Source organism: Dermacentor andersoni, chromosome 11 (genome assembly GCF_023375885.2).
Source record: "Dermacentor andersoni chromosome 11, qqDerAnde1_hic_scaffold, whole genome shotgun sequence".
NCBI classification, from domain to species: Eukaryota; Metazoa; Arthropoda; class Arachnida; order Ixodida; family Ixodidae; genus Dermacentor; species Dermacentor andersoni.
In genome coordinates this window covers 91,337,226-91,361,379 of record NC_092824.1, presented here as the reverse complement: position 1 = coordinate 91,361,379, position 24,154 = coordinate 91,337,226, and the positions used below count along the sequence as shown (strand labels likewise).

The following is a 24,154-nucleotide window of genomic DNA, read 5'->3' as shown; positions in this document are numbered from 1 at the left end:
TCGTGCTAAAGGCTGGATGCCATGGCCACTGAGCCAACCCGACAAGTCCCAAGAAAATGTATACTTTTTGTTTGGCATCGCCACAGATTATGTGTAGTTTCAATTTAAAGGGACACTAAATAGAAACAATAAATCAGTTTAGACTAATGAAGCATTGTTTGAGAACCCTGCAGGAAGTCATTTCAAAAAAATAGTTTGATTATTAGATGAGAAAATGAAGGTCCAAGCTTCAGTATTTGAATTTCGCGCCGGTATGTCAGCGTGACGTCAGGGATTCCAAAGTATGTTTACGCATTTGGGCCACGTTGGCTGAATAAAGGTTCCCGAAACTTGCCATGTTTAATATTTGGTTCCTTTAGAACACAATGTAGTCAATCTGTACCTCTATATAAAATTAGTAGGCCCTAGAAGATGCCATCAAAATCCAAGATGTCACAGCCCCCAGGTGCGGGAACTTAAGTAGGCGTCGCTACCCGTATTTCGTTCTTGCGCTTTTTCTGGCTTACCAAACATCTTATCGTTGTAAGAGTGGTGTTTTTGGTGTTGTAGAACGGTAATTTACTGATGCAGAAGAAATAATTTTTCACTTTAGTGTCCCTTTAAGTATTTTGTACCAAATCAGCAAGTACTGTATTGTACTGTACACACAAAATTATTTGCAAAACACCACCTCTTTGTGAAGTTTGAATGCAAACAAGCTACTGGCTAAGTCAACATAGCCACATATACTATGTTAACTTGTTCATGAAACATTCAGTGCAGGCAGAAACAGAGATGCTTAGTGAACACTGCAACTGCATGCGTGTACCAGTACAGCATGCCAGCCAGTTAAACGAAAGAAACATTCAACCAATTTTATCACGTAAACTTAGTTTATTGAATAACTTATCCACCAGTTCTTACATAAATAGGAGAAGCTTAATGCAAGTTATTGCGACTTGTTATGCAATTAACAAAAGGACAAATGTTGCATAGACCATGCAAGCTTTGAAATTTACAACTTGCGGTTTTTGGAATTTATAGCCAGTAGCTTCCAACTTTGGGCTTTCTTGTGCAAGCACCTCGTCGAAGTACACATACGCCACCTTTTGAGATTGATCCGCGAGTGACAAGAACCATAATACAGAACAAAATATATGTAAACATATTAATACCTTTAACAGATATCACAGCAACAATTATAATTATCACTCTATGAGGGACTAAATAAACTATATATATATATATATATACTGAGTCTCTAGAGGTAGGCTGCTATGGCAGCGTGACACACAGCCAGCCGAGTGAAGTTTCTTGGTTTTTGACTCGTGGTTGGCAACTCAATGTGGCAGACATAGATAAGCTAGTCCTCTAGACAAGCAACAACTAATCGCTGCAATGTGTATAACTCCCTGGCTGCAACAGTTCCTTTACAAAGTTAGTAGCAGTTTCTGTGGAAGAAAAACAGTTTTTTAGCACTTTTAGATCTCAAACAAGGCATAATCAAGTACCAAAGCAATGCTATGTCAAAACAAAGTACTGTTTTCAAGAACGAGCAAACTTCTTTTTCCATGTGAAGGAAAAAGGCTCAAGAAAACGGCTTAGCAAGTAAACCGCCACCGACCATCACAGAGCTACTAGAATTGCAGCAGCTTGACTTTTATAAGAGATGGCACCAATTTTGTGGCCAGATGACCAAACAAATATCTGCTTGGCTCAGCAGAAAACAAAATTTGAAGATTTTTGTTTTTTTCAAGCTCTTTACAAGACTTGTGGTTTCTCAGGGAGTTTCAATGACTGCTATGAACATTGACATAATCACCTAGCTGTGTATCGTACAAACGCCACCAAACAACATTAACTACATTCAACATGCATACAAAGGAACAAAAAAAAATCTCCACTGGGCAGCACTTATACCTTGTGATAACAATGGAGTAGAAATTAGTACGCTTGGGGACACGGAATGATAACGTCGTAACACAGGCGCGGCAGCAGTGATTGTTAAAAGGAATCATTTATCTCAGGCCCTCCTCACAAAAATGCATGTGAAATGCAAAAACACTCTTATTCAGTTGCATCTGAGCTAGTCTGAACGTAACCTGCTGCATTTAAAAAGGGGAACTTTAGTAACTGCACATAACGAGTTCTTGATTCAGCCCTTATCATTATCTTTCTTTCAGGAGCCAGAAATCGGAAAAATAGTTCAATAAATTGAACCACGAAGTTAGCAACCCAACATCTCCACCGTAAATAAACACATCAAAATTCCCCTGAGCTTCATGTATTATAAATTAACTTTCAAAGTAAACTGCAACCTAGTACAACCTAGTACAGGTACAGTTTACAGAACTGGTATCTGTTCCTGTTGCAGAGTTATGAAGCAGTAAATTTGGTGCTCATATATATTTATTTGTTAATTAAAATTGACTGAAAACATTGATTTTACAAAGTTGAAGGCATAATTAAGAATCTTCCAACATCAGAAGAATCCAACTTGCTATTTTTAATACAATAGTTTGTTCAAAACAGTTTAGCAAAGATCTAATGAGAGTATTTCTGCATTCCACATATATTTAAATAGGAGAATTGAAGTCAGCTTCCAAGTAAGTCCTTTCTTTCTTTTTTTTTTTTTAAGAGTATGCACAAAATAAGACTGCTTATGCATAATGAAGACACAGCCTACTGAGTAATTAAGTGGCTATGCCTTTTTTTTTTTTTACGAAACACAAGTTACAAGCAAGTGAAAAGTGTACTGAACAAGTAAAGGCACAGAGCAGCATGCTGATCCATATTTGAATTAGATATGGAAGACAAAGGATTGCAATAATACATCAGATACAGTGTCGATCAATGTGAACTAAAGTAAAATCATCAGCTGATCAAAATCTATAAATGAACTCTGCATACTAAACAAAAGTAGCTTCAAGGAGCTGTACTATAATATAAAGAATCACGGAATGCAGCCAGGCTTCGAAAACTATTAATTTAAATTGCGCCCTTTTTCACATTGTGGTCATGAGTTAAGAGAGCACAAGTCATTAAAAATAATAATTTCAACGTAGGTGCAAAACATGACACACAGTCAAGCTACACCTGCTTTAACACTGTTTCAAGTGCAACAACATCTTATTTCATCAAACAACAGGCATGAGTCACGGGTGCCTCCAAGAGCAACAATAAAGCAATGATTTACGGCGTCAACAGCAGTACAAGTGTCATAGCTTCTTTATGCTTGGCACTACGAAAAGTTACGTGGGCACGTGACGGTATTTCGGCATGTGCAAATCTTCTCGTTAATGCTTCGTACGAAGTCTAAAACTGGCACCCACTCATCAAGAATGGCCGTGCCATTGTCATTCTATCAATGCTCAAGGCAATAGGCACATTGATGTGGTACAAACAAATGTCTGCAAACACATGTGAAGTCTGCTTTGAACTTCAATGTGTCAGGCATTGCTTGACACGCACACAAGTGCATAAACAAGAGCAGACACTTGTAGGGGCACCGTGCAAGTGATTCAGAAGAGGCATGCAGTATTGCGCATGATATACCTGGTGCAAGATTTTACACAACCCCATGAGCATGTGAATCGATATGCCTTGCAAAGGTGTTCGAGATTACAGCCATGCAGGGTGAATTCCTAAGCATTAACTGTTGGCCAATGTTCTTTTAGCAAGAACTTGCGGAATGATGGTGCACTAAAGGCTAACTAGAGCCAGACATTGTGCAATGCATTTCAAAAAAGATACGCAATTTCTGACAGTCTGATGCAGCTAAGCATTAAGATGATGGCACAGTATTTTCCATTCTGTCGTTATGACAATGGCGTGCGCAGCCATCGTGATAAGCACCAAGCAGAGAGAATAATTTCACCAAAATAAAGATGCGCCAGAGATGTCATGTGCAAATGTGCACGCCATATGGCTACTAAGCAATGTGTAAATTTAGATGCCCTTTCAAAAGAGTGCTTCATGGACGACTTCCTGAATGTTTACAAAGGCGACTCGGGAAGTGCATGAGAGCAACGGCAAAACAAAGCAAGAGGGATTTGCGGCATTGGCAAGCTGAAGCACTGGTTACCTGGCAAAGCACTGAGATAACGTGGAACCGGTGTTGTGTGGCTGAAAGTTCAGATGCATCACCATGGACTCGTCACACTCGACGCACTAGTACAAGATGTTCGAGTGCACAAAAAATTTAAACGTGGAACAGCATAGCACAACGTGCAGCATTATGGAGATACTGTGCTCCAATATAAACAGCGTAATTAAAGTGAGCGTTCCATATGGCCTGTTGCAGACCAAGCTTGAGACCAGTTCATGGTGCAGAAATTTGCAATCTTAGTAAGGTAGCAAAAAGGTGTTGACAGATTGATGATGCCAAGGGCAGTGGAACGTTGCTGCACGAGTTTCATGCAAGAGGCTTGTATGCAGGGCATGCTTGATTGGTTAAGCACTTCGAATTTATATCTGTATGGGAATCGTTGCCTCAGCCCTGCACAACAAGATTCACAAATTCTGTGCACAAAGACCTGTAGCAACGGATTTCGAAAAATATACCACAGCTGACCATGTCAGTTGCATCTCGGTGCAATTTCTGCTGACATGCCACCTTCATGGTGCTAAAGTGTCTTGATGAATTTGAACTTGACAGCAATGTTGGCTGCCTTGCGCTTGAACCACTTTAGCAAACTAAAAGGCGTGTCATATTCGTTGGGGACAATGCCGTCCACACCGGACTCAAAAAAGTAGAAAAGTGGAAACCATATTCGCGTCCGCTTGCTGTCCATCTGCATCAGCGCCCTATTGTTCGCCAGGGTGTGGTAATACAGGAAGAGCCTGGTGGAAATGTAGAAGGCGATGAACACGTCTATGGAGTAGTGTTCATGCGCCGCCAGGATGAAGAAGATGCCGAAGAGATTGAGTACCCAGGAAGTCGTGTGCAGGAAGTAATAGGAGCGCGGCGTGTACTCAGTGATGAAGAAATTGAGAAGCGTGAGCACAGTCGTGTGTCCGCTGAACATGTAGTCCCCGCAGGTGCGCACTCCTTGGATCAGCATGCCGCCTCCTTGCCATATGACGAAGGCCTGGCTTATCTTCTCCGAGAAGTCGCCGACGTGGCGGGCCTTGCACTGGAGGTGCTTTCCCGGCACCGAGAGGGAGGTGATGAGCATTGTGATGCAGCGCAGCAGGAACACGGACCCGAACAGGGAGAACATGCGCCGGAGGAGGATGAAGCGGTGCCGGTGGCATACGAGGATGCACACCCACACGATGAAGAGGACGAGGCCCGTGAACTCGCACATGGCGAAGGCCCAGGGAATGTGCGGCACGTTGTCGAGGAAGATGTCGGGAAGCGGCGGGTACGTCTGCATGTCGGGCACCCGGTCGTGCACAATGACCATCACGATGGCGGTGATCCAGGTGACGGCGAGGAAGTAGAGCATGCCCACCACCGTCTTCCAGATCTCGGGCTTGAAACGGCGCTGCTTGCAGGCGCCGCCGTTCGCAGCGGCCGTCCCGACGGAGTAGCCATCGTCGGTGTTCTCGTCGTCGTCGTACTCGAAGGAAACGTCGGTCGACGGCGCTGTGCCGTCCGAGGAACCGCGCCTCTTGCGCGTCGAATTTCGGCGGCTCATGGTCTGCGCGGCCGTCGACGCGGGCACCAGCTCGCCGGGTCCCAGCAGCTGCCTGACAGCGGCCACGTTCTGCCATTGCAGCTCTCGGATGCAGATCATCAAGTTCTTGATGTCCCCCAGAAGCCGAATCTCGAGCGGCGGCTTCCGCAGGTCTGACTCCGAGATGGTCAACAGAGCGCGCCCGTCAATCAGGTGCTCGCCGAAAGTCGCTTCGTACCTGCCCAAGCCAACGTCGTGAAGCCACTCGCCAACCTCGCCTACCGTCCACTCTTGTACTGGCTTGTCCGCCGCCATCGCGACTCGTCGCCCGCGCTGTCGTTGGTTAGAGGTGCGAAGGCTGGGCCAGAGCGGTAGCGACGTCGCCCGTCCGTCGTCGACGCATCGCACGACTTGTCGCTTCGCTTCACCTGCGATGCAGGGAGCTGGCAAGTTTACCTGCACGCCTTGCGGCCCCGCAACAACACACAACACTAACAACGCCAAGCGGCGGTACGAGGTACGAAGCGGAAGTGAGCCGAGGGCCATTAGGGAGAGAGAGATGCGTAGCAAGAAAAACAAGCGGGGTCACCGGCGGAAAGTAGAGCATCCGGGTCGAATTGTGTCGGTGCCTTCGTCATAAATAAAACTAACGGAGCTGCGATTTCACAAGAATGAGGAGTTCCAAGCAAGTGAAGAACTAATGGCGACGAAATACGAGACTTACCCGCATACAAGTGGCATGCAGGGAAGCGCACTTGCAGTGCACTGCAGTGCCGGCGATAAACGCGCGGAAACGTGCGCGTTTCGTTTGCACACCGAAACATTTCGCTGAAGCTCGGGACGCCGGATTTTCATTTGGAAACGAATACTCAAGCATGAACGCTTCGTTCTTGAACGTCAGTGAGCGAATGCTTCAGTGGTGACGTCGGTAGTAGCAAGCTATTAACGCTTAGCGATTGAGGTTGATAAGCGCGGGATTTACGATGAGCGAATTAAAGAGCGTTCCCGTCGTGGACGTTACGAAAGACAACATCGCCGATATATGGCCTTCCTTAGTTCTCGCCGTGAAGACATCCCTCTTTGTAGCTATAGATCTGGTAAGACGACATAAGTCCGTTTAGATTTGAATTCCTTGGTACTATTTCATTCCGACTTGCGGCTTTAACAACTTTGTGCTCTCCACAGGAACTTAGCGGCATTGGAAAGAGAAAAGATATCAATGCCAAGTACGTCTATTTTAGACTGCTACATCTACTGACATTAGTGATCACTTTGCGCCGATACTATTTTGGTTTTCTCGCACAGGTCTGTGGAAGATCGGTACATTGCAATGTCCCGTGTAGCTGACACGAGAGCCATCATATCCATGGGACTTTCGTGTTTTCGGCAAGATGCCAGGTCGGCGGAAACTGGCCCACTTAGGTAAGACCTATGCGTTCGCAAATATGAGCGTTAGTAATGACAAAGAGAGAGTCTTGTCGACGATGCAATTTCGTGACCAGCCGCTGACAGGCAATTTCAACCGTGCACGTCTTGTGCAGATTCACCGTTCAGACATTCAACATACTTATTCTCTGTCAAGATAATTACATCGTGGAGCCCTCGTCGTTGCAGTTTCTCATCAGTCATGGCTTTGACTTCAACCGACAATACTCCCTCGGCGTTTCCTACTACCGAGGCAATGATCGCGTAAGTTCGTTTCTTGTGTGCTTACATATCTAGCAATTTTACAACACGAAAAAAACAAAATTGTTGCACATCTCCAAGCACCAATTCCACCTAATTGGATCAGACTATCAGAGCACGAACACACGCCTTTGCTCATCGACAGCAGTTCAAAACAGAAGTGTACACAGAACCTAAGTAGATTAAAAAATGAGCCACTTTAACAAATTGTGCATGATACTTGCATTTTATTGAGCATTTTACTCTGCTTGCATACGAAGGTTAGCTGCTGCTAACGTCATGTATTAAAAAACACTGGCAAGCTTGTGCAAATTAAACTATTTCAGTGGTTTAATTTATTGTGTTGCATTTTACTGTTCTTTGAACCTCTTTGTATCGACATGTATACATAATGCTGTACACTCAAGAAAGCATCAATACCACCACTGCCAGGCAATAACTCAAGAGCGTGTGAAGTTGCATCACTACATATCTTGTTAATAAAGGCCCCAAACTAAGCGTACAGGGACAAATCATGCCAACTATGTGGTGATGAAATTGGAAATGAAAGAATGCATTAGTTAGCTCGAACTTGTTTCTGGATCATTTGTCTACGATAGTCCATATTTTGTTGCTGTACAGATGCTCTATCTAAATCTGCCTACTGTGCTCTTTAAGTACACCAGACAATTAGTTGGAAACAAAGAAATTCTTCTCGTGTATGATTGACAGCATAGTGGTGTCAATGCTTATTGTATCTAATGCAGCCCAACCATCCAGAGGACAACGCGCATTCCCTCCGCAAGCTATTCTCAATGCTGGTCGTGCATCAGAAGCCCATTGTCCTGCACAATGGTTTCATGGACGCGGTTTTCCTGTACCATAGCTTGTACCTGGCATTGCCTCCGTCTCTGCAGACATTCTTAGCCGACCTGAACGACTTGTTCCCCGGTCGTGTGTACGACACAAAGTACATTGCAGAAGCCAAGGCTTCTCTGCCAGCGTCGTACCTGGAGTACGTCTTCCGCAATAGGTAATTCCTAGCCTTTCTTTTCTTTTCTTTCTTTTCTTAGGCAAGAAATAATTTAGTTGAATGTCAGAGGGAGACATTTTGGCTGGCCACTCCCATTGTCGCAAACATGTTGTATTAAATGGCAGCCTTTTTTCTGTCAAGGGGGGTCACAATTCTGTGCAGTGCTTGTGCATTCCGCTATAAGCAGCTTAATGACATGTAAACAAAGAGACTATGTAACACTCTTGATGTAGCGTTGCCTTGTCTTTGCGAACTGAGCTGAGGTGGTACTGCCCATTCAATCCTCGTTATAATGAAACAGGATATAATGAAATAGTGCATATATACCGACGTAAGTGAAATTCCCCTTGGAATCCCCCGAGATTCATATTGCAGTGCATGTTATAATGGACATAACAAAGTAATTCTGGCTCGCCCTTCAACTTCGTTATAAAGAGATATTACTGTACATTCACGTCATGTTAGTTTTTTTTTATCTGCCACACTGACCAATAGATCTCACTTCCCAGCTGTAACTTCTGCATATAATTATTGTTATAGTGAAGGACAAAGGGTGAAGATCAGCTGTCAACACAGTCAAACTAGAAATAGAAGGGTCGTAATGTTCAGTACCTCATCTTCAACTGTTTTATGCTGTCACCATCACTATGACAAGAACTTATCATGAGAAGCCAACAAACGACAACGCAAAGGACAACATAGGAGAAATTACTTGTACTTACTAATTGAATTAAAGAAATGATAAATTAATAGCAATGAAAGTGGGTGAAAAAACAACTTGCCGCAGGTGGGCAACAATCCCACGTCTTCGCAAGACGTGGGATCGTTCTCCATTAATTTATCGTTTAATTCACTTAGTATAAGCAATTTCCCCCGTGTTGTCCTTGGTGTCGTTCTTTGTTGGCTTCTCGATACGATTAATAAAAAATCAGGCCTCTCGGTTAGCCCCCCCTTTCGTCTTGTATGGCAAGAATTTGTTACGCAAGCCCGTCACCTCAGCAGCATCAATTGAACGCCACATACATATCATTCTTGGTGGCCTGAATTTGGTACCTCAAAATTCTGATTTAAGCACAGGAAATCTAATGCAATATTCATTCTAGGGTTTTTGACATGTGAAAGCAGAGTTTCCGTTGTGAACTCAGAAAACCAATCACTAATTAATTAATTACTAAATTAATGATAACATAAATCATTGTTTTTTTATAATGTACTCTCCATGGTCAGAAATAAAGGTGAACTTTTTTTTTTTTTTTGTGTAGAATGGTGTTTGGGCTTTGTGGGAGTTAAACTCACTTGTCCGAGTGTTGCGATCTTCAGCTATCATTTGCAACTTCTGTGCAGGCAAAGAGATAATGCTTGCAAGGAGGCAAAGGGCCGACAGTTCGTCAGCATCCAGTTTCTTCAGTATAACCAGGAATACTCAATTGACCACGGGGATTGTGCACTGAGGCAGGAGCCGGCGAAGATGTCTGCAGACATCTGCAAAAATTTCGCTGTGAGTTGCAAGACTATGGATGTTGTTTCTAGATTGGGGGGAAAAAAATATGGAGTTTCATGTTATGCACCCAAAGTTAGAAGACACAAACAGTCAGGCATACAAGAGAAAGTAAGCAGGGTGTGGAGCTTTGGGTACACAAAGCTTGAGTGTGCAAAACTTGGAATTTTGGCTTATACACACTGGCCGGTGTTTGAGATTGTCGCCGTAACACAGGAGCCCAGGGGTGGTATAACATTGTTGCAGTGACTCGTTTGGCTCATTAATAACCACCTTTCCCTATTCATTTTCAAAGTTATAAAATTAACCAACTTGCCACTGATAAACATGCTCCTTCACAATATGTGAAGGTGCCGTAGTACTCGCAAAGGAACTAGATTGTGAAAAGAAAATCTGCAGGTGAATGAAAAGTGATTCAAGCACATTTGACACACAGCCCCAAATCGCAAGTGGCAGGCAGCTTACCAATTTAAAAAAGAAAAGTGCAGGGTGATCCAGAAGTAACAGAAGAACGTAAATATTCAATTTCTTTATTTTTAAGGGTCTGTTCACAATAATATTAACGTCTCGCAGATTCTTAAACACTAATCTATCACTTTAGCTTGACTTAATATTTGCCTTTAGTGTCCTTTTAACATTACTGAGAATTCAAGGAGACAAGAAAAATCTCACATAAAGTGGGTTATGTTGATGCTGGTTAAATAATTGTAGATCTCTAGGAAAGGCATTTAACCTGCTGCAAAAGACAATGACTAATTATGGACTAGTATTAATGTCTTCTTTGCATCTGCTTTACTGCAGACTGTAAAAAAACTTGCTGCATTCTTTATCTTTTACCACCTTTGCAGCGGTATGGCTGGTGCGGCAAGGGCGACCAATGCTGCGCCTCGCACAACGTTGACGACATCCTTGACGCCCAAGCATCCAAACGTCGCAGACGTAACAGAGTTAAAGGGTCATCGCCCCGTGATCCCACCAATGCTTCCGACTCGGAGCACTCGACCATAGACCTGACAGCCATGGAAGAGGACGAGGCCGATATCGACTCTCCTGAAGAAGTCTCAAACAGAGAGCGCAAATTCACAACAGGGCTACACAGGGCGGGCTTTGACGCATTCATGACTGGATACGCCTTCGCAACGTTTGTGCTGTCATACGCAAAGCATCGTCCCTCAGGCAATCTTGACGCAGAAGAGTTGGGCCTCAACGAGCTAGTCAACAGGCTGTGTCTCAGTGGGAAGACGGTACCCTTGCTCATAAGAGAATCAAACTTTACCAAGCACAGTGCTAAACATGTCGAAAAGTTTAAGGCTCTCTTTGGTGATAAGTAGTTACTTCTGTGTTGTTGTTTTTGGTTTCCTTTTCTGTACATGTGATAATCTTCACCAAAGGTGAAATTGCTACCGATGCAGCCAGGTATGCCAAAACACGAGCAGTAATACAGATTCTTTGCGTGGCTGTTTATTGAAATGATGAACACTACAGGCACCTCTTTATCGATGCATACACAAGGCTGGATATTGAAAGGGCTGTCAGTCATTTGTTGAGCATGTTGCTCTTTTGAAAGCTTGCTGTTCGGTTACTCCTTTCACATCATTGTTAAAAACACATTGGTGAAACAGATGTGCAGCTTCCTTTAGTTTGCCAAGCAGCATGTCTGCAATGCCACAGTCTATAAGTAAAGCAGTCTGTGGTGCAGTTCTAATTTTCACCCCTTTAGCTGCTTTATTGTGATACCGACCGATTAATGCGAAGGCTAAAACAATGCCATCCATCATTAACAAACTTCATCTGCAAATTTGTTAAACAGTTTCAAAGAAATGCTTCGACCTAGATAGACAGCCAGAGGGAGTGTATTGCAACTTGACATTTTGGAGGATCAAGCAAAGAGCACTTAGCCAGCTGGAAGCTAAGAATCTTTCTTGAAGCTCCTATAAAAGCAGCCTCATATGCTTTCTGTACTTCTGCAATCGGCTGCTGTCACGAGTGATGGGCACCCAAATGCTAGCCAATGACAAAACAGTGTTTTGTAAAACAAGTTCTGCGAGCACACGTCCAGGAGAAAAAGGCACACATGCCAGGGTCATGCTCCCAGCATAAGCATTCACACGAGCAGGTGATTATAGAGAGGAATTAGGAGACTAATTAAACAGCTTCCAAGAAACCTCTTCACCTTTGTTTGCAGAGAATGGCAAGGTGGTGAACCACCTCTGAGAAGTAACAGAAGGCATGGTTCATCTGTCACTCACCACCATTACCCCTTGTACATAGGGAATTGATGAAAGGACCCAAACTGTGTTCAAGACCATCCATTCTCATTGTTTTTGCTCAAGAGGAAACATACTGCTGTACTTCATCATCCAAAACAATAGCCACTCTGGAAGTATTAGCAAGCAATGTTTGAACTTGCATGTACATGCAGTAGTTCCTTAATCACTAGGTGTTCCCTTTCATGTTGGGCTGCCCTGCATTTCAGGTGCACAAGTCTGCCACCCTGGAAGTACCACAATGCTTAACAGTAAAGATAGTAACACGGATCACAAGCATGCGAGTAATCATTAGCAAAGGCACTTAGCTAATACACCTACATAGATTTGCTTTAATTAATGGCTTGTTTTGGACTCGTAATTTATGGCTTAGTACATTGTTGCCACCTATAGCCTACAAGTTCACAGCTTTACTTACTGGCAGAGATACTGTGCCACTTTATACTAGTGATGGCGGCTTACGCGCTCAGACAGCAGGAAGGTGAATCATTGGTCTTGATGCTTGTTTTTCACCAGCTGCTCAATGAATGGCTGTTTCTGGCTATTTTTCATAGATGGCAGCACATTGCAGGCTATGTTCTAGCGTGGGTATCTCACACTAGATGTGGACACATTTGTCTACACTTTCAGCAGGAGTGGTTTGTAGAACAATGGAAAGATTCCTGCTCATCAAACTCGGCTCTGTTGTAGCCGCCGTTGCATAGACTAACAGGCTTGAAAAACAAAAGCGTACAGGCTTCAGAGTGGGCTCACTTTTTTCAGTACATACTACTGAAAACTAAAGCAGAACGATTCGATGCTGTGCTTAGTTTTCGTGGGCCAAGTTCAAAAGCCCAAAGGGTGTTCAGAGTGCGAAAAAAACCCAAGAGTGAACTCCACATTCCTGCTAGTTTTAAACTTTTATTACGCTCACTTTCTAGTTATTTACTGCATCTGACGCGGAAGCCTTTTCAGAACAACATAAATCAGACATTTGGCAAGTGCAATGCCTGTCGCACATTTTAGAGCAATTTTCTTGCGTGGAACACCAGGCGCGGCCGAGTGCCAACCGGGCAGAAGCGAAGGGGTTAAACCTAGCTAGCATCATGTTACACAGCTGAAGGTCTTGCTTAACACTGCAAAGATTTCCACATAGCTACGTGGCATTTAGGTTAGGGAGTAGAACTTTACGTAGTTTGAATGTGTCCATCTTGAACGATTTTGCACAAAAATTACACATGCTATAGCTTGAAGGCAATGCTGCTAAGGACAGGACAATGACGAGAACAAAGACGGCGCTGTTTCGACATGCAATAAAAATTGTTAGTCATCGCCGTGTTTGTTCAGTCTTTAGCACTGCTACCTTCAAGTTAGACATGTGGCAATCGGCCCAATTCAACACACCGGTACACATACCAATACTGGTGTTTGTCCCATTTGTATAATTTTGTGTGTGTTCTTGACCAAATCCTGCAAGTTATTGTTTTGCCCCCAGGTGCATACCTGCCAACCCTCCTGAATTTTTCGTAAGGTTTACGAATGTGGCCTTGTTTTGCGAAAAAAATAAATTGTTTGTGAAAAGGATTCGCTCAGCGATGTTTGAACTTCATGGTGGAGTCTTTGGGTGGTGAAAGGACACAAAGGCAAGTACCTTTCTTTGAGCAAGTTTACAGAGAAGTTTCCAAAGCAGGCAAAATCAGCAACAAAGTAGAAAAAAAAAAATGTTGCTGTGACCTAAAGAAATGCATTGCTTGTAAAGTTTACGATGTTCCAAATTTGCTGCTGCTAATGTGCTGCATCTAACAGTAAATCATCATTAATGAAGTGTGTATATATCCCATAAAAGGCATGTGCTGTGGACCAAGCTTTAAAAAAAATATATGCGATGTATTTTCTTTTCCCTCTTGGCGTCGTGTGAAGAGAATTTTTACAAGTAACGCTCCCAGACAGTGGGGTCATAATTGCTGGTCTTGACTGGTAGGCTATACTTGCATTTTGCAACATACCACCAATGAAAGTGTTTTCTACAAACCCTTCAAGATAAGTCAATGTTGGAGTGGCTACACGGAATTGATCCAAGAAGACAGTTGTCTCAAGTAAAGCCAAAATACGAGGGATGTCCAAAATGGCCAAAATAAGGAAAACACTGGCATTGCCAAGACCTCTACCACATAACACACACGGTTTGTTCCCACTCTTTAGCAAGACATTTTAACATACCCCCCCACCTACATTGATCTGTAAAATAGCAGTGACTAAGTGATTATCATTGCTATCATTAAATAGAAATGACAGAAATAGATACCTTGATAGTTTTATAAGCAGCATGAACCAACAAAAAAATGCAACATGTACAAAGGGAATCCTCCATGCAACCTATAAGCCCAATCATTTTAAGAGGTGGATTTAGTCATTCCTTTGATCAAACATGCTTGCAATGCGGTTAGCATTTGTTTATTAGCAGTACTTCGAACTATGCAATCTAGTGAGCACAATACAATGCACTGAGGGCATCCGCACAGCTCTCGCTACTGTTTTCAGCCTAAACTGATCCTTAATGTTTCTGGATGCTGCACTCGTGCAACCTTTGGCCACTATGGAATAAAGCAAACTTGTCACAAATTCAACTTCATGGTCACTGAGGATGTCAGCAATGTTTTCTTAATGAACGGTAACCAAAAGTATGCACAAGGAGTGGAAGGGGGAGGGGGGGCACTAACCCTCTGCCCCTCTTCGCCTATTCTGGACAGAAGACAAGCTGAGCTCGCGAAGCGCAAACTTGCAAAATAAAGATGAATGACAAGCCCAACTTGTCTGGCATTGTTTCATATTTCATGCAGCCCTTGAGACAATTTCAGTTAATGCATTGCTGTGTTGGCTGTTAACACCAGATGGCGCAAGGAGCCCATTGAGCAAAGTTTTGAACGTTAACCTTTCTTTTTTTTTTTACTGTGTTGCCAGCCACCTATTTCAAAAGGGCATCTTCGTAGTGCTGAAAAGAAAGGATGGTGATTTAGAGAGTCGAGGCTCACGAGGGAAATTGTACAATACAGTGCATTGTGTTCAAGCATGTAACGTAAAAATGCCTAATGAAATTCGCCAGTGTGCAGTGATGGCTTCCTTCATTAGTTAATCAAAACTTCTTAAACTTTTTTACAAAACCTTGGCACTTCCTTTATATAAAACAGAATCGTTTGCATTCATGCAAGAAGTTCCTACATTTTGAAAAAAATAAAAATAAAGTCCCTAAAAGAGGAAGCGAAGGACAGATGGGAGGTTGTCCCATGCAGAAATGGAATTGAACATCATGGAAAAACACATGAAAATATACATATATTCACACACACACATACTGCGCACAATTGTTTACTTTCATCCTACACAATGTATAATATCAAGGTGACATCTTGCGCAGTTTTCATGTTTATGCACCACACTAATGTTTGTACCTGAACAATGGAAGTGTGCCAAATAATGGCTTAAACAAAAGCGTTCCTGGAACACTTATCTGTGCGACATTTATTCTCAACTTATCTTGACTTTTATTTTAGGGTGAAAGCCTGAAGTGGCTTGTTGCAATGGCTCAGTCTAAAAAAGCGGCGTCTCGTCCAGTGATTCAAAAAATATCAGAATGGCTTATACCCGCGTAAGCAAGCAAAGATGCAATGGCCGAGTATGAATGAAAAAACAAAAGAACAAAGATGGAAACACAACATAAGAACCCTTAGGTAGTGTTAGGTGCTCGCATGCGTCGTTGAGGTCGACCTACAGCGCCACACGTTTATGGGACACTACAGCTCATTATTTCTTGCAAGAAGTCTGGTCCCTCAGATCGTATAACTTAATTCATTACCACGTATGCAGCAGTTGCTCGCCTTCACATGTTACTACCATATTTTTTTTTGCAGTATCAATTTATTAGTTTTATCTTTTTAATCTGCCACAAAATTGTCTGTTTCAGAAATTTTTATCTAGGAAAGTTTTTGAAACCTATGTATTTGAACACACGAACTTGTTTTCTATATTTCATAACCTGTATCATATGCAGTAGCATTTTCTACAGTGAAACAAAATGTTCCTAAACCCCTCAAAAATTGTCACTGTCCCATGATAACAAAAGAGCCCACAAGCCCAGCGAAATCAATGAAAAACAGAAGGAATGAAACAATAGTGCTCATGCCTTAAACAGAGAGACAAACACGACACACTGTTTATTTGAATAGCCTACCTACGTTTACTGAATATCACTGTGTACTCTCCACGCACACAACCATCACAAATGATAAATAATTACATAATCAGCATGAATAAGCAGTGAACCGTGAAGTAGGAAAGTTATCTGGAGGTACTCTCCTCGGCCAAACAAAATGGTTGACACCCGATGCTGTAACAATCCAGAGTTCGCAGGCACACACCCAGTATGCTTTCATAAACAGAGTTGAAGTGCCCTTAAGCACCATGGTGCACGAAGAGTTAAGTGTCTTGCCCTCGTGTTTGGCTGCCTTTTAGGTGCCAGTAGTAGGTCGGGCTGGTGCAATCCATTTGGACATCCTACTAATGTTTCCTCCTTGGCCCACTAAAGTGCCTACAGTCTCCGTTCGTCCAGTGGAGATATCAAAAATTGCAGCTGCCAATTGCGCACTTCTGCATTTACCGAGACTTTCATTTGATTGAGTGGCCAAGCTCCGAAGATTATTTACATCTGCATTAACACACAGACAATGATTGGCAGTGTTTTCAGTGCTTAAGACACATCAAGAGACTGTGATGTTTACTATTACAATAGTTTTTATACAGCAGGGCAATGAAGGAAGTTACATGAAGGGAACCTTCTGCCAGTTCCTCCTCGATGTGCACTTGTATATCTTTAGATGCAAGTTGTGAATTTACTACTGTTATGTCATTTCATATCTGCAAAAAATTTCTATCCAGCTGTTCAATAAAAAATGTAATTTCTAAATTTCCAAACGCATTTTTTTATTTTTCTGCCGGCACTTAAAGCTTCAAGAAATATTGAGTTATCTTCATACAATCGGGAGGAGTTGTGTAAATTCAAGAGACTTTCAGGCAAATAGGAAAGAGTTGACAAGTTCTCTGTACCCCTGGTGGCTGTCATAAAAGAGCACTGCTTGCGAGCGTTAACACCACAGCCCAAACAATTTCACGTCAAAGAAAATTAAAACTTTTTCACATTTACTTCTGGCCACAGAGTGTATATTGGTATGAAGGAAACAGTGAAATTATAATTGAGTAAAAATTTATTCTATGGTAATAATTTGCCATAGATTTGCTGAACCAAAGACAACAGAGAACTCCCTCCAGCATATGAAAAATGCTGGTATAGGTTCTAGATTAGGTTTCCCACACCTAAAGTGTTTAGGCAACAAATTCAGCACCAAAAATGATACACAGGCTTCGTGAGGTTAAGAAAATAGAAACAAAGACTGCTGCATAATGCCGATTTATAAGCAGAAACTACAAATTTATATAACAAGCAGCATACAGTTTTTACTTAAAGGGACATTTTTATTAGTAACAATCAAGCAAACACACCACGCGCAGAAATATATGTTTGACTTTTAAATACAATGCAGCCAATGGTACTTTTATACAGTATGAAATGGTACACTGGAACGCACACTTAATAAAAATACGTTAACGGCTGCTCGGACAGATGTGAAGGTTTTAACAACTGCCCCGACATGCTGGTCAAGGCAGTAAATATTGTGAAGGGCGTATTGTCACATGCACTGCTCGCTGCCATAAGCGGGCGTACAGTCTCCAGCGCATGTGCCGTTAAAATCCACAATCCACTAAGATGCCACAGACTTTAAAGGAGACGTGGCAGGTTTTTCGCAGTCATTTGCCTTCGGGATTTCCTGAAACCAAGTAAAACACAATTTCATTCATTAGTAACTGGTGCAATGGTAGTAAACACTTCAGAACAGTTCCACACTAGGTTTTACCCAATGCACTATTACCCTAAATATTCCTCCGAAATTGCCCAGCAGAAGGTAATGCCCAATTGCCCGCTGTGCTGGCTGCCAAAATACCTATTTACTTGAACAATAGTCGAGTACGAATACAGGTCGACCCATACATATTGTGCTCTACAAGAAATAAAGAATTATTCGACTACAGGTCGACACATTAGAAACGGTGTGCTTGAAGCGGCGACAAGTTTATGCTAGCTCCGTTGCTGCAGCAGCTCGCATCCCCATAAGTGAAGGCGAATTCACATTTTCTTTTTAAAAACCAGGCAATGAACTGTGTTACACTAAACAACATATACTGCAAAATGCGATCTTTCAGCAAAACTTGAGCAAAAACAGTGCAGTGGTGAGCGCAAAACCTTTTTTCGAACAGGCGCAGTGAAGTATGCAGGACCCTGTACAGCTTACAACTTTAACAGAAAAGGAGCTATATATCTTTCTGCTCACAACTCATTTCGTGCCAAGATTAGGAGAGAATCTGGCATTGCAGACATTCAACCACTAAGGCAATAATTGGCAGTGAATGGGCTCTTCCAGTTTTACATGGCTTCAATGGTTTTCCAAAACCCATTTTCCTTTAATTCCACAGTAACATACCTGTCAAACTGGGGACCTCAAAATTCTGGAGAATCGCTGAAATTACGTGGGAAAGGGGGAGGGGGGGCTACGACAGTGATCACACAGTTGATTTTTTCTTTTTTCTGGAGCAGGTGGGCGGAGCAATGTCAGAAACAGCTGTACTGCATGCTTGTATGTGTAACGAATGCATACTATGTCTAGTGACAGTAGCCAACTTCACCGAAACATTTTGCATATGCTTTACTGCATAACACTGCTTTAGTGGGACGAAGCTAACTTAAACTCACCGATGCCAGGGGTTTGCTGGAAGATTCGCCATTGGTGTCGACGGCCTCAGGCTTGATCTTCTTGGGCGTGGCAGTGGAGCTTCCTGCAGAGCCGCCTTCGTCACTTGTTCTCTGCAATGCGTCCGGCTGTTTTGTTCGAGAAAACAACCTTCCTCACTTCAACATGCAAGAAGGCTTTGGTGGTGCAGATGCAGCGTGCGCTAAAGGATGTGCTTCCACGATTAGCGCTAACTAAAATATAGCCATGCTCATGACGCAAAACAGAGTATAGCAGTTCCCATGCAGAAGCAGTTAGGTAAGGATGTTGAGGCACAAGAACAGCCATGTTATGAAGCACCAGACACATAGTGCAAATGAGTGAAATGGTAATAGCAGCAGCAGCAGCCTTAGCTATGCACAGCAAATAAGATGTCCTCGCAAAAAAAATTACAAATTGAGTCAGAAATTCTCAAATACGAATAAAAAGGAGATGCAGACAGAAGCAAATATTTTCGAATTTCTATCAATTGATAGCAAGCTTAGTGGTATGAGGCCCGAACTTTGTCACAATTTAAATTCTGTCTTAACAGCTCGTAAGACAACCTCAACTGTCCTGACATACTTTCAGCCCGCGTGTGACGCCTCAGTGTTGTGTTCCACTGCTTTAAAGAGTATTTTGGTTTAGATGAGGGACACCTCCATCTCAGCATCAGCCAATACTGTTTTTTGAGCTCAAGCTCCTTGAAAACGGCGGCAGCACGCTTCATTTCTCGTATTTTATTCCGTAGGTCCTTTCCGTTTTTGTCCTCCTTCTGCCGCTCGTTCGCCCTACGGACCATTCGAAGCATCTTCTTGGTCAACTGTACAGTCAAAATCACATTTTTCAAACTCCTTAGGGGCCACGAAAACGTCCGAAAAATCGGCCAGTTGGAAAAAATGAATTCGTCTTTTACTGCCCATAAGGGCTTGAACCGCCACAGAGACATACGAAGAAGCTCTGAAGGCCTGTCAGTACACGTATTAGGCATATTGGTGCTCATACTGTGACAGGAGGTAGCAGGTGAACGTGTGTGTAATGAAGGAATACACACTGTGTCCCGTGGCAACAGCCCCTAACCATGCTTTTTATGCTTCGCCGCAATACTTCTGCCTGTGCTTCACCAAGTAACACTGCTGTATAGAGGCGAAGCTGACTTTCAACAACACACAGTGCTTTCCGAGCTTCGAAGCAAATCGCGAGGACCACAAAGACCGAGTCAGTGCCATTGCTCACAGCAGCGGATTCTTTCAACACAGCACCAAACGGCAAGAAGCTTAATAGCGAACGCCGAAGCAGCTAGGCCTAGCGTTACCGCAGTGGTGGCTATGGCTGCCAGCGGATCCGAGTGCGAGAACACCGGTTCGAGGCGGCAACATGATCAAAATGGTGGCGGTCGTGGCGTTGATTAATGCCAGAAAAGTCCGGAAAATCGGACGTTGAAGGGTTCTAGCGTCGAACACTTCATATGTTCTTATACAGTGACTATGGGGTATGTGGTGTTGCCGCAAAGCCATCCAAACTATTCGGCAAGTCCCAAAAATCGGGCGTCGGGAAAATCAGTCAAATCAAACTGACTGTACGCTGGCAAATTCTTCCAGCCAACGACGCGGCGTCAAAGACGTTTAGTTGCGATTCCTGTTACTCCAGCTAGCATTAGCGCAACTTTTGTTCCCTTTCAATAAAATTACAGCCAATTTTCCCTGATAGAAGCACAAATTTCCCGAATTTTTCCCAAGTATTTCCAGACTACTCAAAATCCCTAAAAATTTTCAGTTTTCCCGGTTGATAGACACTCTGCTCCTGGTTCACTCACTCTGGGCGACGACAGCCCATGCCACTGAAAGAAACCTCACCGGAAAAATTAATGCCCTCTGCTGTGGTTCCAGGGTGACGACCAATTAAATGGTCTGCACCAAATGTGCAAAAAAAGAAGCAAGTGAAGCAGTATCAGTCTGACATGGGCTAGACTTGCTAAAACATCAACGAATGAGAAGGCTGGTATCAATGGCACAGTTGTAATGTTACGCAGCAACGAACAAAGGTTTCTACAAAATATGTGATTTGGTTTTTCTGATTTGCAAGGCAACTCACTTCTTCATATGCATGCTGTGTACTACAAGCAAACTTTAGTTGAGAGTTAGCACTTGTCGTGCGCCAGCCTTCCTTCATCCCATTTAAAGGTGCGCATGCTAGTTAACTGCAGGTACAAACTGACTAGCCCAGCAGTGCATTCTTTACCAATTTCATTTGTAGTTAAGAGACAATAAAAAACAAACAACCAAACCTTTCGCTTTATCAAATGTGTGATGACGTTGACTGGACGGCTTGATTCCTGCACGAGACAATGGCAAACCTGACATATTTGAAATGTCTCATGGCACATTCAACGAGAAATAAATCCCTGTCAACAAAAAGGCAGCAGTAGCGTCAGTTGTACTCACAGGCCCCGAATCTGAGCTCTTGACTGGAGATGTTGCCTGCAAAAAGGGATCGAAAAAAAAAATTAATTTAGTAAATTTGGCACTGGACAAGTATAAGAGAGTTGAAATAAAAGCAAACGTAAACAAACAACACCAGTGTGCCTGTGGCATTCTTTTTGTCTCTCATTTCTCTGTGTGTTGTACATAGAAGATCATGCACCACCAACTTGCCCATGCCAACTCCATATAAAACAAAAACCAAGGAGGCTTGCTAGACGGGCTTGCTTTATGATGTGTACAATTCTTTATAGGTCTCACCAACAGGCCAATGGAGTGACAGTCTCAGGAAAGCCTACTGCCTCTGGGCAACCAATGCTTGGCATTCCCACAAAGTATGCTTTAAATGTGGTGCTGTTTAAAGGGGGACACAGCTCTTTACGGCGAAAAAAAATCGCGAAAAAATTATTTTTTGAAAATGAAATTTTCGATATCTACAGCTAATATTCCTTTAGTTCACCAAGTTTCGAATCTCACGGAAGAGTATTTCGTCCGCAATATCAATTCATAACATCACTGTGAGCTGAATTTCGCGCAAAGGCAGCCTTTTTTTATCGCGGCGCATAGCTCTTTTTCTATGCGTGCGATCGCAGTCATCTTGGTCTCAGTGGACAGAGGAGCCTTCCTTCTTTAATTTCCCGCCAAAAGTGACTCCGTCGGTACACCAGTGACGTTGAAATCCAGGGAGAAAAAAAAGTCCAAAAGCGTGACCTGATTCGTTGACTAGCGCACATGACCAAAAATGCGTGCTGTGGTTGGCTGCGCAAGGTTCCTGTTGTCTCCTCCACTCCACAGGCGACACGACGACGCATCTCGTCGTAGGTTTGTGACAAGTGCCCAAATATGTCCGATCCAACGGGGAAGTTCGCCATGAGGCACAAGTTCGGCAAAAAGAAGCGATCAGCTTATAACTTTCAGAAGTGCTCCATTCCTTCAGCAAGCATCGAGAATAGCTCGTCACCAACCGCAAAAAATGCCGCAGCCGCGGACAAGGGCGAAGTAGGCCTAGCCAGCTCGCAAATTAGTGAAATCGTTACGGACAGCGGCCGCATGCGTGAGTATTGCGGGGAAGTTGCTGCAGCAGGCGGCTACCATTCTCTATCACGTTTTCCAGGAATGCACAAACTGGTAAAATATAGGTGCGACTGTATTGGGTCATTTTGTGCTCTCAATCGCGAAATGCTGGCGCTGGAACATCGTACATAATGAGATTACATCGAGGTTCTGCTGTATTTACAGCCATTACAGGAACATGTGGAACATATTTAGGCCATTACAGGAACACGCGGAAATACACAAGCTTGTGCAGTACATAGATAGAGAAAAGAAATGTGGTTAGCAAAACACAAGCTAGCTAGCAGCTCTGAAACTTTTCATATCAGGAACGGTGGCGATGGAAGCAGGAAGGCAGTTCAGTTGACACTGGTTTTTGGTATAAAAGAAGCATTGTACAAGTTTGACATGGCAATACGAAAACTTGAAGGTTGTAGAATTTTCCAAATTATTGGGCAATGGGGAAAAAGCAAATTTGAATGAGAAAACAATTCATTTTGCAAATTTGGAAGTCGGCAACGAATACCCTATTTACTTGCATAATGATCGCACTCGCATAATGATTGCACCCCCTGAATTTTGGCGTCAAAATTCGATTTTTTTTCCCTTTCTCCTGTAATGATCGCACCCCGAACTTGCCACAGAGATACGTCGTGTGCCAAGTCTAGATAATGATGATCGCGATTACCATCTGTCGAATGATATGCGAACGACTTTTCAAGACATACGAAGCGGTCTGCACGCACCGAACATTCTTTAACAGATGCTCCATTTCATTCATCACTTACCGCACATCCACAAAAAAAAAAAAAAAAAAATAATAATAAAATAAAAATCTACAACCAAACTTGCCTGGGTTTTATGATGGTTGTGGTCAACAACAAAAAAGGTGTTTTTCGATTCTTCTCGTCTGCACTCGTGGGGACACAACAAATTGCGAGCGGCAACGATAGTAGCCACGTTTACGCTGATACGTTAGAAGTGTACCCTATTCATACGCCGACGCTTTTAACACAACTATTTGCCCAGCCTTAGCGGAAGCGTGCCATATTAAGATAGTAGTAAAGACAACTGCTGCAGTTTCCGCAGCGTGCCCGCCATGGGTTTCTGTCACTTGGCAGCTAAGCGCGCCCATCTCTGTTTCTGTCTCCTCAAAGTGGTCATTGTTACGTTATTGCTGCAAACTTGCCGATAATAACGATATTCATTACTGATACAGAAGAAACTGTTTCAATGTGCGTAATGTACTCACGAGAAGAAAAGACATCTCGTTCGGTGTGTTCAACTTCCTCCGCTGGCCGCCATTTTCGTGTCCCCCACTGTTACAGCGGCAGTCGCCTATTTATTTACCTGCTGTCATCCGCAACAAATGTGGGATGAAAGAAAAAAATGTTCTTTTCGTGGGAAATATAATCCGCATAATGATCACACCCCTGAATTCGCGTCAATGTTTTTCGCAAAAAAGTGCTATCATTATGCAAGTACAGTGGAACCCCGTTCATACGTTTTTCACCGGACCGGGGAAAAAAAACGTAACAGCCGGGAAAACGCAACAGTGAGGAAAGCTCCGAAAATGAATGAAAAAAGTGCAGCTTCAACTATAGACAAGTTATTTCCACAGAGTGCGCTTAGGACTTAAAGTCTAGAATGGTGGCTTGCCGTTTCTTTCGCTCGCTAGAAATCGCCACACGTTTCTCAATACCC

The 24,154-nt window shown here is 43.1% G+C and overlaps 3 protein-coding genes across 6 annotated transcripts in view; 1 reads left to right on the top strand and 2 right to left on the bottom strand.

Moving 5' to 3' along the window:
* Nucleotides 1–853: 853 nt before the first annotated feature.
* Nucleotides 854–6,246, bottom strand: LOC126539038 (sphingomyelin synthase-related protein 1-like). The gene has a single exon (XM_050185744.2). It carries the CDS (start codon nt 6,144–6,146, stop codon nt 4,605–4,607), a length of 1,542 nt encoding a protein of 513 aa, XP_050041701.2. The 5' UTR covers nt 6,147–6,246; the 3' UTR covers nt 854–4,604.
* Nucleotides 6,247–6,367: 121 nt separating this feature from the next.
* On the top strand, nt 6,368–13,626 carry LOC126539041 (target of EGR1 protein 1-like). Its single transcript, XM_050185746.3, has 7 exons — nt 6,368–6,697; nt 6,786–6,826; nt 6,906–7,022; nt 7,142–7,289; nt 8,033–8,298; nt 9,643–9,796; nt 10,645–13,626. The coding sequence occupies exons 1-7, from the start codon at nt 6,584–6,586 to the stop codon at nt 11,125–11,127; spliced, it is 1,323 nt and encodes a 440-aa protein (XP_050041703.1). The 5' UTR covers nt 6,368–6,583; the 3' UTR covers nt 11,128–13,626.
* Nucleotides 13,627–17,282: 3,656 nt separating this feature from the next.
* The window catches only part of LOC126539037 (protein HGV2-like), a 36,713-nt gene continuing 29,841 nt past the window's right edge, over nt 17,283–24,154 (bottom strand). For 3 of the 4 annotated variants that reach the window (XM_050185742.3, XM_050185743.3, XM_050185740.3), the window contains 4 exons: nt 21,362–21,397; nt 21,205–21,252; nt 18,902–19,027; nt 17,283–17,921 (listed from right to left, as the gene is read on the bottom strand). In XM_050185742.3, the coding sequence (XP_050041699.1) occupies nt 17,856–17,921; nt 18,902–19,027; nt 21,205–21,252; nt 21,362–21,397 (276 nt within the window). In that variant the 3' untranslated portion in view covers nt 17,283–17,855. The remainder of the gene's footprint in view (nt 17,922–18,901; nt 19,028–21,204; nt 21,253–21,361; nt 21,398–24,154) is intronic. The other variant, XM_050185741.3, reaches the window with a different exon arrangement.

What these genes read in the sequence shown, in the direction of transcription:
- LOC126539038 (XM_050185744.2), bottom strand. Translation starts at nt 6,146, where the DNA reads ATGGCCCTCGGCTCACTTCCGCTTCGTACCTCGTACCGCCGCTTGGCG.
- LOC126539041 (XM_050185746.3), top strand. Translation starts at nt 6,584, where the DNA reads ATGAGCGAATTAAAGAGCGTTCCCGTCGTGGACGTTACGAAAGACAAC. An exon ending in GCGGAAACTGGCCCACTTAG is followed by an intron (nt 7,023 to 7,141) that starts GTAAGACCTATG and finishes CGTCTTGTGCAG; the next exon opens with ATTCACCGTTCAGACATTCA. An exon ending in ACATCTGCAAAAATTTCGCT is followed by an intron (nt 9,797 to 10,644) that starts GTGAGTTGCAAG and finishes CCACCTTTGCAG; the next exon opens with CGGTATGGCTGGTGCGGCAA.